The 18,870-nt window shown below is 39.2% G+C and overlaps 1 protein-coding gene across 3 annotated transcripts in view; it reads left to right on the forward strand.

Moving 5' to 3' along the window:
- The first annotated feature begins 1,680 nt into the window (after positions 1 to 1,680).
- Positions 1,681 to 18,870, forward strand: part of nf1a (neurofibromin 1a) — a 65,505-nt gene continuing 48,315 nt past the window's right edge. For all 3 annotated transcript variants that reach the window (XR_008361348.1, XM_053507664.1, XM_053507663.1), the window contains exons 1-19: positions 1,681 to 1,917; positions 5,486 to 5,629; positions 6,541 to 6,624; positions 8,470 to 8,660; positions 11,346 to 11,452; positions 11,587 to 11,654; positions 11,748 to 11,823; positions 12,525 to 12,682; positions 13,062 to 13,235; positions 13,363 to 13,491; positions 13,763 to 13,837; positions 14,480 to 14,611; positions 15,551 to 15,679; positions 15,977 to 16,090; positions 16,203 to 16,282; positions 16,364 to 16,487; positions 16,999 to 17,245; positions 18,620 to 18,693; positions 18,787 to 18,870. Coding sequence is in view for 2 of the 3 variants with exons in the window: in XM_053507664.1 (XP_053363639.1) it covers positions 1,858 to 1,917; positions 5,486 to 5,629; positions 6,541 to 6,624; positions 8,470 to 8,660; positions 11,346 to 11,452; positions 11,587 to 11,654; positions 11,748 to 11,823; positions 12,525 to 12,682; positions 13,062 to 13,235; positions 13,363 to 13,491; positions 13,763 to 13,837; positions 14,480 to 14,611; positions 15,551 to 15,679; positions 15,977 to 16,090; positions 16,203 to 16,282; positions 16,364 to 16,487; positions 16,999 to 17,245; positions 18,620 to 18,693; positions 18,787 to 18,870 (2,250 nt within the window). In the remaining variant the exon portion in view is untranslated. The remainder of the gene's footprint in view (positions 1,918 to 5,485; positions 5,630 to 6,540; positions 6,625 to 8,469; positions 8,661 to 11,345; positions 11,453 to 11,586; positions 11,655 to 11,747; positions 11,824 to 12,524; positions 12,683 to 13,061; positions 13,236 to 13,362; positions 13,492 to 13,762; positions 13,838 to 14,479; positions 14,612 to 15,550; positions 15,680 to 15,976; positions 16,091 to 16,202; positions 16,283 to 16,363; positions 16,488 to 16,998; positions 17,246 to 18,619; positions 18,694 to 18,786) is intronic.

Below are 18,870 nucleotides of genomic sequence, written 5' to 3' on the forward strand. Positions count from 1 at the left end.
TGTGTGCCCTGGGATGAATTAGCATCCTGTCCAGGGTGTACCCTGCCTCTTGCCCTAAGCCTCCTAGGATAAGCTCCAGGTCCCCGCGTCCCTGAATACAGGATAAAGCGGTTTAGAAGATGAGTAAGTGATAAGATGTTATTATATATTGGCAACGTGAAGTAAGTTAATATGTAAATATAATTATACAGCCACAAGATACAAAATGTAAGCGTAAACTGTTTTGCTATTTTTGTTTCCCCCTTGTTTGTTCACATTTACACCATTCCCCACACTTCCCACACTGCTTAACCTATGTAAGGTCATGGAGGGCCTAAAGCCTATCACAAGGGCACTCAGGGCACAAGGAGGGGACATGCTGAATAATGGTACAGAGCCCATAAAGGGACAAAGAGCAATTCTCAAAAACTTTCTTGTGCTCATTATTATTATTTTTTTTTTTAGCTACAACACATGTCTCTTTACAGTGTACTGTAGGTTAGGTGAGTGATGGGAGGTACAGTCAAATACAAACAAGCGCTCTGGACCAGATATCAGTTTTCACAAATAGCATTTCACAATGAAATCAATAACAGCCACTGCTCAACCCAATTGTTGTTTGTTTGTTTGTTTGTTTGTTTGGTTCCACATCTATCTATCTATGAATATCTATTATCTATCCCATCTAGAGACCATGGAGGCCAAGGGTCATTTTCATTCCTATCTTTATATTTTCCAGAATCCTTATGTGTCCTTAAGCAATCTTCCTGCCCTTCTTCTTACTCACTGTTTCAAATTTCTGTTCCTTTCTATCATCAATCTGATTAATCTTTCTTCTCCCAGCCTGCATACATGCCCAAACAGACCCAATTTACACTCCTTGATAAGTTCGCCAATATTTTTTTTTCCCGCCTGAGATCTCTTCTGAATTTTTTATTAGTCATTTCTTTTGTCTCCATCCAATTTCCAGTACATATCTTTCAGATTACTTGTACAAGTTAGGAAAAAAAATATTATTAAAAAATTGAATGGATGATTTATTAAATGCCAGTTCATAAATCATATTTGTTTCCCATATAAATAAATGTGAGGTAAAACCTACACAAGACTAACTAAACATAAAAAAACTCACAACTGTAAATATGTAAATGAGTGTGTGAGTGCCCTGCAATTGAGTGGCATCCCACCTTCTGATAGGATCCAGGCCTCTCCTGAGCCTGTACAGAGGATAAAGTGGTAAAGACAATGAGTAAGTGAATGAGTGAACCTTACTGGTATAGAATTTAATATCTGACTGATGCTGTCAGATTAGTATAACCTCTTATTTTATGATTCCATATTTAAATTAAACCAGGTTTGAACATTTGTCTACTGGACAAACAGAAAGTCAAACCAAACTCAGTTATTTGGCAGTCTAACTCCCTGCACTTACTCCAGAGGGCCAAAGAAAATTTTGTGTAGGCGTGCTGGAACAACAAAAAAAAGTCATGTGACCTGGTACTTTATGAATTAGGAAGCTTTGAGCGTCCCATAGAGAAATTTTACTTTCTTGGCTTCGTTTGTCATAAATTCAGCCACCGTAGAGAGCACACACTCTGGGCAAACGCTGTGTTGTACACAATGGATGAGTCTGCCCGAAACTGATGCCAGTGCGCATGCGCATGCGCAAGACCAGCTTGGAAAGAGAGAAGGATTCAAACTTCCGGTCGTGTGTCATGGCGGCGCGGTGGAGGATACTTGAAGCGAAAAAGCAAAACCTTTCTCCTAATGCTTTTTCGCTGTGAGGTTTCTGCACTATCTCGGGCTGGTTAGTGTGCTGCGTTAGACGAAGCAGTTCGGATTCAGGACTGCCAGGCAGGGGAGCGCCTGCGACTGACCATGGCGGCACACAAGCCCGTGGAGTGGGTCCAGGCCGTAATTAACCGATTCGACGAGCAGGTAAAGGGGCAGATCTGGCGTGGTGGGCTTGGGGGTGAAGTCAGCGCGGAGGACGGTGTTTATTTATTATGGTTTTTGTTGCAGTTAAGGGGTTTAGGGTGTGCACGAAGCTGGGAGATTTTAAGGATGCCTGTATAACCGTGTAACATTAACACTAACACACACACATACGCACACACACACACAGTACAAGCCTGTCAGTATAATGTGTACTGCTACATATAAACAATGTCTACTGAATAGTATGTAAGAAAATAGTACGGTCTGTTGCTAGCACTTTACTGTACCTCCTATGAGGTAGCACTGTAGAGCTAGTTAGCACACCAGTCTGTCGTTCATTTGGCTTTTTACATTACTCCTGAACATTTCACATTCCTGGGGAAGTCAGATCCCAAGCAGGGCTGCTGCAGGGTTGTGTTCTCGGGTTATTTGTGATGAATTCGGCGTGGCATTTCAGCCCCGAGAGGAGCGTGTACACTGGGGCTAAATATAAACAAAGGTAGCGGCCACGCACTGGCTGTGTGTTGACAAGCTCGTCTCTGCCAGGCAGCTGTGTGTGTGTGTGTTAGCACTGCTTCCCATTCAGTGTGTTAGCCAGCCTGTAGTTTAGAGTGATGTGAGACTAGTTATCTCACCATCCTTTACCTGACTGGTTAGCACTGTGATGGACTGGTTAGCGCTGTGATGGACTGGTTAGCTCTGATGGACTGGTTAGCGCTGTGATGGACTGGTTAGCGCTGTGATGGACTGGTTAGCTCTGATGGACTGGTTAGCTCTGGTGGACTGGTTAGCACTGGTGGACTGGTTAGCTCTGGTGGACTGGTTAGCGCTGTGATGGACTGGTTGGCGCTGTGATGGACTGGTTGGCGCTGTGGTGGACTGGTTGGCGCTGTGGTGGACTGGTTGGCGCTGTGGTGGACTGGTTGGCGCTGTGGTGGACTGGTTGGCGCTGTGGTGGACTGGTTAGCACTGTCGCCTCAAACATCCAGGGTCCGGATTCAGTTTTCTGGCCTTTGTGTATGGAGTTTTTCTGTTTTGGATGGGTTTCTTCTGAGTACTCTGGTTTCCTCCCACAGTCCGAAGAAATATGGCCGAATGACAATCGGGCAACTCGACCTCTTAAGTAACCTCCACAGACGCATGGATCTATCTCCAGGGCGGGGAGTATCCATTGCCGGATGAGCTGGATAGCACGTGGACCAAAAAAAGATCTCCAGAAAGATGCTGGTGTAAAGAACTTTGAGCTGGTTTTCATATTGACCTGAGTGTAACTTCCTTTAATCTGAGCGGCTTTGTGATTTTCACTGTTCATGGGTTCACTGGTTATTCATTTGTGCTTGTGTAGCGGCTTACTTGCTGCCTGAGGCTCATAAGAGTTTGATGAAAATGTAATGAGGGATTTGTTCTGTGTTTATTGTTAAGCCAGCTTAGAGTTCTTAAAAAGTCCAAAGACTTTGAACAGTCGTTCAGAGCAGGCCAAGTTCACGTGCAGGCCGTGCTTCTCTGCGTCCTCCGCTGCTCTTGTTTAATTTCCCACACTGTTTTTTTTTTTTTTTTTTTTTTTTTTTTTTTTAAGGCTTTTGCAAAGAATAAGATATTGTAATTTTTCAGCAGCTTTTTATTTACACCGCAATGGTTGTGGTTACGCAGTAACTGCTTGTGATCAGAGACATGGGTATTGCCATGTCAGCGGTATGACTCCCGAAAGCACCTTGAAACAATGACCTCACGAATGCCTGTGCATGGTCATGGAAAACCAATCTGAGCTCTCCAGGGAAGGTTCAAACAGCTCGGAAACAGGAGCCGGTAGTTTGGTATTCTGTAAAGTAAAATTGATGGGAATCGCAGCTTTCTGAAATTATAGTCATTGTGTACCTACTTTGTGAAAAGACCTTAAGCTTCTTCCAACTCCTCAGTATTCTACTTCTCTCAGGTGTTGCATTATTGTGGATGTTTAGTGACCACAAGTGCATATTTTTAAGTCTCTGTTAGAAATAATTTTTTCCCCCCAAAGCTTTAAGAAGGAGTAGAGGTGGTTGAGGAATTTGACTGAAGTATTTTTTAAGACACAGCAGTCTAAGTTAAATTCTACTCATTTAGGGATGGAAAATAAATTAGTTCTGTGCAAGAACCCAGAAAGGATTTCTTTACATGAATAAGTATATGCATGAATAAATACATTCATATGCTTTATAGATCTTGAAAAAAATTTCAATGTTAGAGTAGCAAAGGTGCAAAAAAAAATTTGTTGGCATGGCATTCCTGAGTAAAGTATAATAATAATTGCATTATACATAAATGTTTTAAAATTTGTTTGGCATAATTACAAACATGGGAATATTCCCACATGATCACTCAATCATTTTAATCTTGGAATTGTGGTATACTCTATATACAAGGTGAATGGAATTGATGGATGGATGTTGCGGCTAAAGGGATGTATGTAATATCCATACTGCACTAAAGAGCACATAGGGGAAATGATTGGTTTGTGACCTTTGTGGAATTTTAAACCGTGCCTGGGAAACAAAGTGCTCGCTGTCTCTTGGCATCCTGCATTAAAATGGATGTCAACAGGGCTGGGCTGTGTGTGTGTGTGTGTGTGTGTGTGTGTGTGTGTGTGTGTGTGTCTGTGTGTGCCGGAAGCCTTACTCTTCTCTGGTCTTGGGACTTTCATTTGCAGCCACATGCTTTTCCCTTAGGGCTATGCAATGGAGGAGAGAGAGAGAGAGAGAGAGAGAAAGGGAACCCCAGGGGCCTCTCCTTCTCTCTTCCTGACATTTTCAAAGACACAGTAGCCAAATTCTGTCGCCAAACCTTGCTTGAATCTTGAACTGTTCATATCAGCTGTTTAGAGCAGATAAATGCTGGCTGAAACAATCAGAGATAGGCACCAGATGTTCAGAATTAATATCTCTTAGCTATATTTTTTCCCCAATGCCTGTTCAATGTCTTCACAAGTCCAGAATGGTTAGTATGGTTGCAGAAACTTTTTTTTTTTTCTAAAAACATTGACTTGTTCGGATTTGTTGAATGTGATACAGAGGGGGGGAAAATCTTCACCAAGACTGGCCCAGAAATGTTAAAGCAATGCACAAGAACCTGATTCCACATCAGGGAGCAGTTAGCAGTAAGAAAGTCTCCCCACCCCCTCAGTCTCCTTATGGTTCATTAACACAGCCAGGCCCAGTGTGCTTTCTGTACAACCGCTACGGCATGTCTGGCTCCAGCAGGCTGTGTCAGTAGGCTGTGTCAGTGTGTCTTAGCAGATGTGTTGACTTGCAGGTGTGCAGGGGAACTCTGAGGGTGGGAATCGCAAGTCTGGGTGCGCTTTAATGCCTTCCTTTTAGTTCTGTAGGTGTGGGAGGTTGTGGTTGGAGAACCAGGGTGTGTCTTGAATGATTCCTATGTTGAGCATGATTTAATTCTGTCCCAAATGTCATACTATGGCTCTTTCACACTGATTTCTATGTACTTCATCATGTTGTGCCAACTAAACATGCTTTTAATGGAATATTTGCAAATTACTCATTTTTACTTTTGTTTTTATTTATCTTTATTTATTTAGCTCCCTATTAAGACAGGACAGCAGAATACTCACACCAAAGTCAGCACAGAGCACAACAAGGAATGCTTGATCAACATCTCCAAATATAAGTTTTCCCTTGTCATCAATGGCCTGACCAACATCCTCAAAAATGTTAACAATATGGTAAGTTGGTGTGTTTGTTTTGTTGTATATTAAGTATAAATATATTATCTGTCTGCTGGGTGTGGTGACATGGTGGCGTATTGGTTAGCACTATGGCTTCGCACCACCAGGGTCAAGAGGGCGTTTCCCACCTCGGGTCAGTGTGCGTGAAGTTTGCATGTTCTCCATGTGCTTGGTGTTGGTTTCCTTTGGTTTAAACATGCTGATTAGGCTAGTGAATGAGTGTGTGTGTGTGTGTGTGTGTCCTGACTCCTGAGGTGGATTGGCACCCTGTTGTGGGTGTACCCTGCTTCGTGCCCAAAGTCTTCTGGGAGTACCCTACAGGATTCCCGCAATCCTGTACAGGATAAAATGTTAAAGTATATGAATGAATGTTTACAGAGTCCAATGTCGTTAAGAAAATTGTAGATACTTTAATTTGTATCTTTGTAATAATTTTCGTGCTCTGACCAGTAAAAGGTAGTTCATGCCAATACCAAAGTCTTTTTTTTGGTTGACAAACAAGACAATGCATTTAAGTGTAGTAATTAATTGTAGCATGATATTATTATGCAAAACTAAAGACATAAATTAACAATTATATTGGTCAGTAAATTTTATGAGAAGGACGCTTCTCTGATTGATGATGAGTGGCAGTAAGGAGAGTAATATCATAGCAGCAGCCATATTCACTTTTTTTTTTTAATGCTGTGAGGGGGCATAGCCTAAACACACACGTAATCTCCTTGTCCCAGCTTAGTGATTTACCAGCCCTTAATTTTGGATTTGTTAAGCCATATGATGACCTCGTTCCCACAGAGAAAGTCTACACTATGATTACTGGTATCACATGAAGTTACAGGAATTTGACTGGCATGTGAGAAAGCTCCTCTGACCACTACAACATTCAAAATAGTGTGTTTCTTTTACAGCGGATAATTGGCGAAGCAGCCGAAAAGAACCTCTACCTCTCGCAGCTCATCATCTTGGACACTCTGGAGAAGTGCCTGGCAGGGGTGAGTAGCCAATCATGTTTCAATACTGACTGTTACATACAGTGTTGAAGAATGTTCTACTCGGGTACATTTTTGCAACAGACGACACCTGGGCAAACTATGAAGCAGACTTTAAAATACCAAGCAATGCAAAAGTAGAAAAACTAGTTCTGTATGATTCTTAAATCATTCTTCTGTATTTTTTATGTCTGAGACACTTGCGTCTGTTGAGACAATTAGACCCTGTTGTCTCTCTTTATCCAGAAAGACAACTCTGGTGCCTGCACAGATTACATTTGCAGATGTTTCCTCATCTCGAGTTAGAACTTTCTTTGCTTTCCAGAGGGATAGACAGGATTTTCCTCTATAGATACTTTATTAATGCTCTGTTAGATACAAGACAGCTGCTCCCCTTCTCAAGTTTGTCAATACTTTCTGTCTAAAAAGATTGGTCGTCCTAGCTGGGTGGGTTTTCTGAGCTTTGTTAGGATGCTAAGTTTCGCTTTATCAGTATGAGAGTATTGATTCATTTGTGTGTTGAGTTTGCTTCCTTAAACACCTAATTTTAATCAGTGAACTTTATTTCTTGGTGTGAAGACGCGGGTTGTTGTATGTATTTGTTTGGGTATGTGCTGATAATATAAATGACCTAGAAGTGTTTTTATTTGTAGAGGAGTTTGACTGTGAGTGATCTTGGAAATGTGTGAAATATTTGTTTAAATTTAAGAGTTTTAATCACATTTCCTGTTTTACTTTAAATTGAAAATTTTATTGTACACTAGGTTCCTCCATCATTATGGAGATATTAAACATCCACTAATGTAGAGATATCTTATACCAGGGTAAGTTATACGGGATTAAGTTTCTCTATAAGAGAAACTGGAGCTTTCCCTGTGGTACTATACTCAGCAAAAAAAGGAACGTCCTCTGACTTTCAACTGTTTTTACTTTCAGTAAACTTAATGTGTAAATATTTGTATGAACACTTAAAGAGTTAACACCATAAGACATAAACTAAAAATGTTTCACGATGTGTCCCTGAATGAAGGGAGGCTCAAAATCAAAAGTACCAGTCAGTATCTGGTGTGGCCACCAGCTGCTTGAAGTACTGCAGTGCATCTCCTCCTCATGGACTACCTATTGCGGACAGTCTGAGCACTGATGGAGGGATTGTGTGTTCCTGGTGTGACTCGGGCAGTTGTTGTGGCCATCCTGTACCTGTCACGCAGGTGTGATATTCGGATGTACCGATCCTGTCCTTCCTGTCTCCCTGTAGCGCTGTCTTAGGCGTCTCACAGTGCGGACATGGCAATTTATTGCCCTAGCCACATCAGCAGTCCTCATGCCTCCCTGCAGCATGACTACTGCACGTTCATGCAGATGAGCAGGGACCCTGGGCATCTTTCTTTGGGTGTTTTTCACAGTCAGTAGACAAGTCTCTTTAGTGTCCTGCATTTTTAGAACTGTGACCTTAAATGCCTACTTTCTGTAAGCTGTTAAGGTCTTGACGACCATTCCACAGGTGCATGTAAATTAATTGATTATGGTTAATTGAACATGCATGGAAAACATTGTTTAAACCCTTTACAATAAAGATCTGTAAAGTTATTTAGATTTTTACAACATTATTGTTAAAATACACAGTCCTGAAAAAGGGACGTTTCTTTTTTTGCTGAGTATATGTGGACTTCATAAATATAAATTTTCTACTTAACGAGGTGTTCTTTCCATACTAATAAATTGAACTATATCAGATATGCCAAATTAATGCAGAAGCCCTAAATTAGTTAGGCTGCAGGTTTAGTCGAAACTTATTTACCAGATGTTAAGAATTCTGTGTGTGTGTGTGTGTGTGTGTGTGTGTAGCAAACCAAGGACTGCTTGCGTCTAGATGAGGCCATGCTGGTGAAGCAGTTGCTCCCTGAGATCTGCCACTTTCTGCACTCTTGTCGCGAGGGCCAGCAGCATGCCACCCAGCTACGCAGCTCTGCCTCGGCTGTGCTCTTCTCTCTTAGCTGCAACAACTTCAATGCCGTCTTCAGCCGCATTTCCACAAGGTAACGAGTTGGCCTAGGTCTACACGATACATTGTTTCAGCATTGACATTGCGATGTGCGCACGTGCAGTTGTCACATCACTGGAGGTGTGATGTAGGGCGGTGTTTCCCAAACATAGAGTATACACACACACACACAGGAGGATTAACCCTTAAAACTCCAACCACAACATTGGACCAATAAAATTAAAAAATGTAAAAAAAAAAACTTTTATATGGACGTTTTGCTGATGTGTGTGGACAGAGGAGGCTTCAGATATTACACTGTGCATTTGAGGTTTCTAATATGTCAAAGTTATCATTGCTTTTAAAACTAAATTCTACTGGGGTCATAAGCATGACGTCGCAAAATGTGTTACATTCGTAAAAATATGTGATCCTATGAATCTGTGCTATTTCGTTACATTTGCAACCCATTAAATTATTAATAAGTCATTTTTGTATAGTTGGTTAAAATAAAATAAATTCAGTTAATCATGTTGCCTAGGTTGTGCAAAAAAAAAGGGATATGTCACTCTGTACTGCATAAACCTGAGCCCTATGCTAAACTATAATGACATATACTATATGTATAACCTTCCCATATATGGATCGCAGCTAGAATGCCAGACTGCACTTCAAAAATGAGCTCCCTTATTTAAGAGTAAGAAGCAGTATTCATTATTACATCGTATAGCATATTAGATTCTTGATTTGCCTGAGTTGATGGTGAATAAGGCGAGTCAAATAGTGTAAACAACCCCAATATAAGGCAAAAAGTAAAAAGACATTTTCAGGGTTTATATTATGTTTTTATACAAAATAACCCAGTTATCTGATAAACATTCCTGTATTTCTACATTTTGTAAATCGTAGAAGATATTGTGATGACAGTTTTTTTTCTAATATCGTGCAGCCCTAATTTCGGCGAACATCTGTTAAATCTACACACAAAATCCATCCAACAAAATCGCAGGCACAACCTCGGTAATGACTGTGCATACACATTAGTATGCAAGTCATGTATTTGGACATAAATGATAAAATTCATGACTTTAGTGCTTTTCCAAATTACCGGTGGTCCCATGCTGAATGTGGTTGCTCCTCCTGTTCCGGTAGCACACAAGCTGAGTTAAGACATGTGGATGGTGTTAGAAATAGTGCAGACCATTGTTCTTAAACATTTGTTACAAAATCGTCCTGTTAATGTGCCTGGTTAGAATAACTTTCCGACCAGACAGCCTGGCATAGCTGTAGTTTCGATTTGTGTAGTGATGGCCTGATGCAGCTTGTTTTAGAAAAAAATATTTTCTGGCAGATTTAAAAGGCAACACAATGCCTTTTATCTTCACAGTGTTAGTAGTTTAGATTGTGTGTGTTTTTTTTTTTTTTTTTTTTTTTTTTAATTAACAAAATATGTCTTAACCTTATCTGTCTTTGACTAAGGTAAAACTGTAAATAGCTTCATATTCAATTTCTCTGCTTTGTGTGTAGAGCATTGTGTAGAATGTGTCATGTGTCGTAATATCCCTACTACTACATCGTTCCTGATGACTGATGGCACTAAAACAGTGTTTGTGGATCAGCAACAGAAAACTTGTTTAATCGTTTTTGTATCAATGTCAACTGATTCACATTTAAATTACTGATACACTTGACTGCATTTGTGTCTGTATGCGGTTTTTAAAAGGGAAGTTCTGATTTTTAAAAATCTGTCTTAACTCAGAATTGAGGTGCATGTAAGTACATTACCGTAGGTTTTGATAATCAGAAATTTTCCTGCTCTGCGCTGTTTTTACAGTTTGTCATGTGGTACAGTGTAAGTATCCGGGCAAAATTCCGTAATCCTTGTTCCGTGCCCAAATTATGCTTCTGTAGCATAACTGAGCTAAATTGACTTTTTAAAGTCTTAGTTCACTTGATATAAATGTAAATCTTTTCTTTTTCTCTAGCTGTAAGAACTCTTGAAGCCAATAAGCTTGGTTGAACTTCGGAAAGCATTTCTGCATGAAACAAGGTTGTAGAATTTGCTTATATCGCATGTGTGTATGAGGTGACAAACTTAACGGTTGGTGTGCAGAACAGGAAAAAATCTATGACGACGAAGACCTATTTATTTGCACCTAAATTTTAATTCAAGATAGACTTAAAAAATAGATTAAAAAAATAGACTTGAAACTTCCCCTTTAAGACTGCTTATTGGTTGACCCTGTAAGGAAGACATGTAGAAGCACCAAAAACATGTAATGTAGAAGTTTGACTTGAGACTTTATGAATGTAAAAGCTCATAATATTTTGACTTAGACTTAAATTATAATTAAATTCTGCATGCTGTGATGTATAAATAATTCCCTCTCTGAAATTATAATAATAAAAATAATAATGTCCCTACTACTAGATATGTTACTACAATCAATAAAATCCTTGAAATAACCTTTCTTGAATAGAGTCTTCTTCCAAGTCCATGGCACTATATACAAGACAACTTTGGACTTGACTAGGGGTGGGTGGGACAACTTGGACTCGAGTTAGAGTTGAGAGCTTCTGACATGCCCTTGAGGCAGGGATTTAGTGTGTGCATTTGTGTTTCCATGTACCCAGCTAACGCTTGTGAATCATCACGGTGTATTCCCATTATATCGCAGCACAGAATGTTTTTAATAGCATGTTGAATCTTGTTTTTTGTCTATCCTCTCCTGTTTTGCAGATTACAAGAGCTTACAGTATGCACAGAGGACACTGTAGATGTCCACGACATAGAGCTCATTCAGTACATCAATGTTGACTGTTCCAAATTAAAGAGATTACTGCAAGGTAAACCCATCTCTAGTACTAGAATTTTTATTTTTATTTTTCTGTGTATAAAATTATTTTGGGCTGTGATGGCATATGTTAATAACAACTCTTTTTATTTTCCTTTATAACATATGATGTCTGTATTTCAACAGAAACTGTGCTAAAATTTAAAGCATTAAAAAAGCCTGCACAGCTTGCCGTCATCAACAGTTTGGAGAAGGTCTGTGAAGAAGCATTTTAATTTCTCTAGCAAACATCAATAATGTGGCAATTGTTAGATTAGTAATTTGGCCATAATGTGTGTGCTGTTTAGGCTTTCTGGAACTGGGTGGAGTTTTATCCTGATGAATTTACAATGCTGTACCAGAGACCGCAGGCTGACATGGCAGGTGAGTTGAAATGACCAGGATCTATCCTATATAATGTATGATATTCTCAAGATACCCAGGTGCAAATTTGATTTGTATTGCGATTTTTTTTTTTTTTTTTTTTTTTTTTTTTTTCACAAATAATTCCCTCACACCAACCCGGATGCTGTGCTGCTTGCTAATGTACGTACAGTTTAGATTGCACCACCTGTAAGATTTTATCACCTCAAATCAAAACATAACGTATGCATTAAAATTAAATTGATTTCATAGTTCGCCAAGGCCAAAATCGCAGAGAAAATCTTTTTTTTTTCCTTCTTTTTTTCAGTTTTTAAAAGAATACCTGACTACGTGTGGACATGGCCTTAGAGTGTTGGCTATTTAAATCAAAAATTTGGTGTGACATACTCGATGATTTTCCTCTGAGAGCAAGCTAAACGTTTCACAGTTGTTTTTTACTGTTTACTTTTTTTGAGCAACAAATACAGTAGTCATGTAGTTATTATATTAAAAGCATCTCTCTCTGTAGCTCCTGTGGTACAGAGATTTATAATCACCATAAAAACATAAGCGCATACAGTAGTACCACATGCTCATAGAGCATTTGGCTAAGAGATGTTTTTGTTAGTTAACATAAATGTATGTGTATAGCATGTAATTTTTTTTTTTTTTTTAAACAGACTTTATGAAAGCTGATCTATAATGTTCTCTTTCCTACGTAGTCTCTGCAGAGAAGCTGTTTGACCTGGTGGACAGTTTTGCAGAAAGTGCTAAGAGGAAAGCTGCTGTGTGGCCGCTACAAATCATCCTTCTCATTCTCTGTCCTGAGATCACACAGAGCATCTCCAAAGAAGTAGTGGAGGACAGCAAGGCTAACAAGGTCCAAAATCTGTCTCTGTCCCTAACACACACACACTCACACACACACACACACACAAAACTGACTTCATGTATCAACCATGCATCCTCAGCTGTTATTCCAGTGACCATCTGTTGTACTGAAATACCATGATATTTTCTATGTGGTTACTGTAATAAAATAAAAAAAAATTGTCTTAAGTCAGCTCTTCTTACTTCTCACTCACTTCTTTGGTCCTGTCTCAGTTCCATCAGTTTACTTATCCATCTTATTACATTTGTCTTAAAAAAACTTATCCCCCCACTTGTCCAAAATGTTTATTTTTCTCATGCCAGATTTCCAGCCGTAAAAGTAATTTCTGCCAGATTTAGATTTATTTTAGTGCGCTGTCTCTGTGCAGAAGTTGTTTTTGGAGAGCCTTCGAAAGGCCCTGGCTGGTCACAGTAGCAGCAAGCAGTTGACTGAGAGTGCAGCCATCGCCTGTGTTAAACTGTCCAAAGCCTGCACATACATTAACTGGGAGGATCATTCTGTCATCTTTCTTCTGGTGCAGTCAATTGTAATGGACCTCAAAGTAAGTGCATCAGTGAGTGATATGTACCCCACCTCCCCAAATGAAAACCCCTTCAGAATGGGCTGAGCTGAGAAACAGATCTTTCTGTATGCACGGGTGCAAACTCTGTCTGTGTGTGGACACTCAGGCCCTCCTGTTCAACCCCACTAAGCCGTTCTCCAGGGGCACCGGGTGTCAGAGCGCTGATGTGGACCTGATGATCGACTGCTTCGTGTCCTGCTTCCGCATCAACCCACACAACAACCAGCATTTCAAGGTCAGCTGCGCTCTTATGGTGCTTACTCATTGCTGGCTCTCAGGGTCCGGAATAATTTTAGCAAGACGCACTATACGATGAGGGGTCGAGGTGAAATGTCAAGTTGCAAACTTTTAACTTGTTAATTTTTAGATTGTGGTGAAATAGTGGTTGGTGAGTGAGTGACTGTTTCTGAAGGTGCACTGTTGTTTCTTTTAGTGTGTTCAGTGGAACTTGACTAAGTTTAGTGTTATGTATGCTTGCGTAAATAAATAAATTTTATATGTTTCAGGTCTGTCTGGCTTCAACCTCGCCACCAACCTTCCATTTTGTTCTGGTCAACTCTCTGCACAAAATCATTACTAACGTGAGTGTTGCAGTAAAATGTGCAGCAAATGGCAGATGTCTGCAGTCACAAAAAAAAAAAAAATAAAGTGTAATAATGCATACCTAAAACTTGTATAGTAATTTTAATGTGGTCGACTGCCTAGGCTTGACAATATTTAACAAGTTGTTAGATTTATAGGTTTATTTATTTAGAATCTTTTTATTATGCTCTGTAATATTTTATCCTAGTATTTATTTACTTACATAAGACATAAGGTGAAATAAAAGTTAAACAGATATACAACTTTCTAACTTGATACATAATTGTTTATTTATGTGGACTTTTTAATAACACGGCTATAGACATCCTATGTCAATTGTTTTTTATATCACAGTTATCATTTTCGCTTTACTTTTTTTTTTTATCCAGCAAATCTTTCTTAGGTATTCAGTATTATTTGACAAAATTAATAAAGACCAAGTCTAGTATTTTGTGAAGCTCTTTAACCAGGGCTTTTGTGCTTTTTTTAATTTATATATATATATATATATATATATATGTACATATATATGTACATATATATATATATGTATGTGTATATATGTATATATATATATATATATATATATATATATTTTTTTTTTTTTTTTTTTTTTTTTTTTTTGTTCCTCTGATGTACAGTCACACTTGGATTGGTGGCCAAAGATTGACACAATCTACTGCTACTCCTGTGAACTGCGTGCCATGTTTTCGGACACACAGACACGGGTCGTCCAAAGCCTGAGTGCCCACCCTCCACTAAGGATGACACCAGTGAGAGATGCTTTTCTTCATACATTTGTTCATGAATTTTGTATAGATCATGAAAAAGCACTATACAGTGCATGTAAAACTTAACATGCCTCTTTAACTCGTCGCACTGAGCCACGAATGCAGTATAAACAGGTGAGGATGTAGTATGTTGAATATGTTAAGGAAAAAAAAAAAGCATGGTTATGATCTGGTCGAAGAAAGACTTAACGCAGGAAGAAACACCTAAGTGAGTAACACCTTTTAGAAATTTCATTGACGTACTATAAGTATGACACAGACGGGAACGATTGGATAACATTTTAAACATGATTAAGTTGTTATCGGCATGTTGCTATGTCGAAGCAGTTGGCAGAATTATTTAAATACTTCATTGTATTTATTCTCTGATTCTTAATTTAATATCCAGAAGCTTCATCTTTAGTTTTTTACTCTTTACATAAGTATTCAAAATAAGAAAAAAAGGGTATTATTTTCTACCAGGTCTTGTTTTTGCAAAAATTGACCTATTTAAGAAAAATTCCATCTTATAATGCCAGCTGTTGTTTAAAGACATTTTCAGACAGAAGCCTGTTCATACATGATTGGAATTTCTAGTCATCATCCAATAAAATTATTTATTTATTTTCCAAATTGAATCTTGTTATTACTTGAAAAGGCATCCATGGGCAGAACAGAAAATGTAAATGTTCCATGATAGGGTGCGGAGATCTGACTTTTTATTATATCATTTGGCACGTGCTTGAAGTATTTTTGAATTGCATTAACACTTACAAAAAAAAATTCAGTTCATTTTAATAGCCGTGACAGCTGTGAAAAGAAGAAACATTCTCAGAGATGCTTCTAAATAGTTGCCAATTTGTTTACAACCCAGTAATAGTTTTTAATTAATCCTAAAGTGTAAAGTTTTGTTAAAATATTTGTTAAATATTTATTCTGTAGAGCTTGACATTCAAAGAGAAGATGACGACCAGCCTGAAGTTTAAAGAAAAGTCTGCAGATCTGGACTCACGCTCGCTTCTCCTTGCTTTGGTCAAACTTATCCATGCGGACCCCAAACTAATGCTGCATGTGAGTTGTTGTTTTTTTTAATCACTTGGCTCAGACACTTAATTGGCTCAAACACTTGTTTCACCCTCAGTTGCTAAATTACTAATGAAAGTCCAGCAAAGGTCATGACTCTCCAGTAATACTGATTGCCCAAATCACTGCAATTTTCATGATGCATGTAACTTAAATGTATTCCAGATTTCCTCCATCATTTCTTGTATGATAGTGGGTTCCTGTTCTCGAAAATATGAGAATTATGAAGGTAAAGAAGGTGCTATGCACCTTTTAAGTCAAGTTGTGTGTGTTATGTTGTGTCAGAACCCTGGGAAGCTGGGACAGGAGATCCAGAACAGCACAACTGAACTTATCATAGGCCTGGTCCAGCTTGTGCCCCTGACCCATACTTCAGAGCTTTCTCAGGAGGCCATGGAGGTACAAAACTCTATCTCTGCAGTTGTTCTGACTTATTTATTTAATACTTTTTCTGCGAGGATAATGTTTTTTTCCCCCCTTGATATGTCATTGTGTGTATTGTGTTCTTCAGGCACTTTTGGTGTTACATCAGCCTGAGACTATTGAACTGTGGAATCCCGACACACCAATTGAGACCTTCTGGGACATCAGGTAGGTCATTCAGTAAACAGCCTGGTCTTATTAGAATCAATGTGAGCTATACTGGTATGTCTTATCATTGTAAACTCTCAGCTCTCAGGTCCTGTTCCTTATCTGTAAGAAGTTGATTGGCCACCAGATGATCAACAGTACAGAGATCTTAAAGTGGCTGAGGGAGATTCTCATTTGCAGGAACAAGTTCCTCCTGAAGAACAAAGTAAGTGCATAAAACATATATTAGGAAAAAAACAAAGAGGCTCCTTTTTGCTTCTGAAAACAGTCAGGACTCCCTAAATTTCAACCTTTTTTTACCAAAAGATGAAACTGGTCTTCACATTACTGCCAATGCTGTATTAGCTGACATCAAGTAAAAAAAAACTTCTGTGGGTTCTGTCAAATGTTGCACTCGAACACACCGTAAAGATGCATTCATGGGCTGTGACTGGGAGGTCAATATCCGGTAACGTGGAAAGGGAACCATATGTGTTTTCTGTCAGCAGTACTCACTATTCCGTTTTAACATTTTTTTTTATTACAAATGCAGACTACTGCTGCCTCTTGGTATGGAGAGTCATTTCCTGTCACGTATTAACACATTTGAACGCGTGCCATCTAATAGCTGTGATCAGTGCAAACTGTTCACTGATGATGTGCGGTTACAGGAAACGATCTTCCCTGTAGGAAAATTCATTTATGTAATGATGCTGTGATGTTTCATTACACCACAGGAGAGCGCCACACAGGGGAGTCTAATCCCCATCAGCAGACAAGCACAGACTAAGCTGGAAGTGTGCCTGTATTCATTTCTGTGGAGCCCAGACGCCGAGGCCGTGCTGGTAGCCATGTCCTGCTTCCGGCACCTGTGTGAGGAGGCGGACATCCGCTGCAGTGTGGATGAGCTCCCTGTGCACACGGTCCTGCCCAACTACAACACTTTCATGGAGTTTGCCTCTGTCAGCAACATGATGGCTACAGGTCAGTAGTGGAACCTGTGCAGAGGATAAATGACCTTTTTCCTGGATTCCTGACTTGAGCGTTGTATCTAATTGGGGGGAAATAAGTATATGTTTTCTTTAACTTTTAAATAGCATACAGGGGGCTTGTTGCATTCATATACGTTTTGCTAACAATGGTACAAACCAGTAAGCCACAACACCTAGTTATAACCACCTGCTTTATATTTAAATAGGCCCTCCCCTCACAACTGAAATTGTGATCCTTTCTGTGGAAACCAGGATAAATGGCTTTTGGGAAACTGGCAGAAAGATTTAAGCTATTTAAGCTACAGTGGCTCTTGTATTGAATCGCCCCTTACCTTTGCTCCCTATGTACATCAGTAAGCCTTGGCTGCCCATGACCCTGTTGCTGGTTCGCTGTTTTTTTTTTTCTTCAACCACTTTGACCATTTGTAGTCCAGGAACATCCTATGAGACCTGCAGTTTTGGAGTTTCTCTGACCCATCACAATTTGGTCCTTCTCATAGTAGCTACAGTTACAATATCTAATGACACCTGAAAGGTACTAATAGGGGGTGGGATATATTAGGCAGCAAGAGAACATTTTGTTCTTAAAGTTAATGTTTTGGAAGCGGGGTAAGAAAAAAATGGGCAAGCATAAGGATTTTGAGTGACTTGGACAAGGGCCAAATTGTAATCGCCAGACCACTGCATCAAAGTCGGGAAAACCAGTGGAAGGGAAACCAGTGACTGCCGGCAGGGTCGAGCGGCCAAAGCTCACTGATTCATGTTGGGAATGTGTGCTGGACTGTGTAGTCTGATCAGAATATTAGGAGGGTGGTCATAATGTTATGTATGGTATGCAATATACCACTAATGAAGTGGAATTTAAAAAAATGCAAAGGTTGTCGTGTTGCACAGGAACTAGAAAACAAATTAAGAGTCCCATGTAAGTGCATTCTGCTGTCTTTTAATAAATGTAAAATTATAACTTTAATTTTTTTTTAATTATAATGGCTTGAAGATTGTTCATTCAATTCAATATGTGATTTATAAATACATTGTAAAGACATTGTTCTATTCTCACTTCACGGTTTTGTTTTGTTTTCTTGGCTGCTTTATTTCACACACCTGAAAACACCTTTCTGCCAGTTTCCCAGATCTTTATTCTTTATTACAAACAATATACTTAAAATAGTTTGCTGCTGTTAGTGATTAAATACAAAAACGGAATTGCGTATTATTTTCATATTTTTATGTGTTGCGCCATGCATCACTAGGACATTTTTCTTTTCAAACATAAATAATGAAGGCTTTCCTTCACCTAGAAACTATTGGGCATGCAAACTTATACAGCTGGCGGATGTCTGTTTCTCTAACTGTGTGTGTGTAGGTCGATCTACCCTACAGAAGAGAGTGATGGCACTCTTAAGGAGAATAGAGCATCCTACAGCTGGCAATATAGAGGTGAAGGAATGCATTTGTTTTGACCTGAGTCACTTTTTGGCTTTTTGGTTTTTGGCTGTTTTGTTTTATAATTTTCATGCTTAACAACTTCAGGCATGGGAGGACACACATGCTAAGTGGGAACAAGCAACAAAACAAATATTAAACCATCCAAAGAACAAAGTTGAAGATGGTCAG

This window comes from Clarias gariepinus, chromosome 11, assembly GCF_024256425.1.
Source record: "Clarias gariepinus isolate MV-2021 ecotype Netherlands chromosome 11, CGAR_prim_01v2, whole genome shotgun sequence".
Lineage (NCBI taxonomy): Eukaryota > Metazoa > Chordata > Actinopteri > Siluriformes > Clariidae > Clarias > Clarias gariepinus.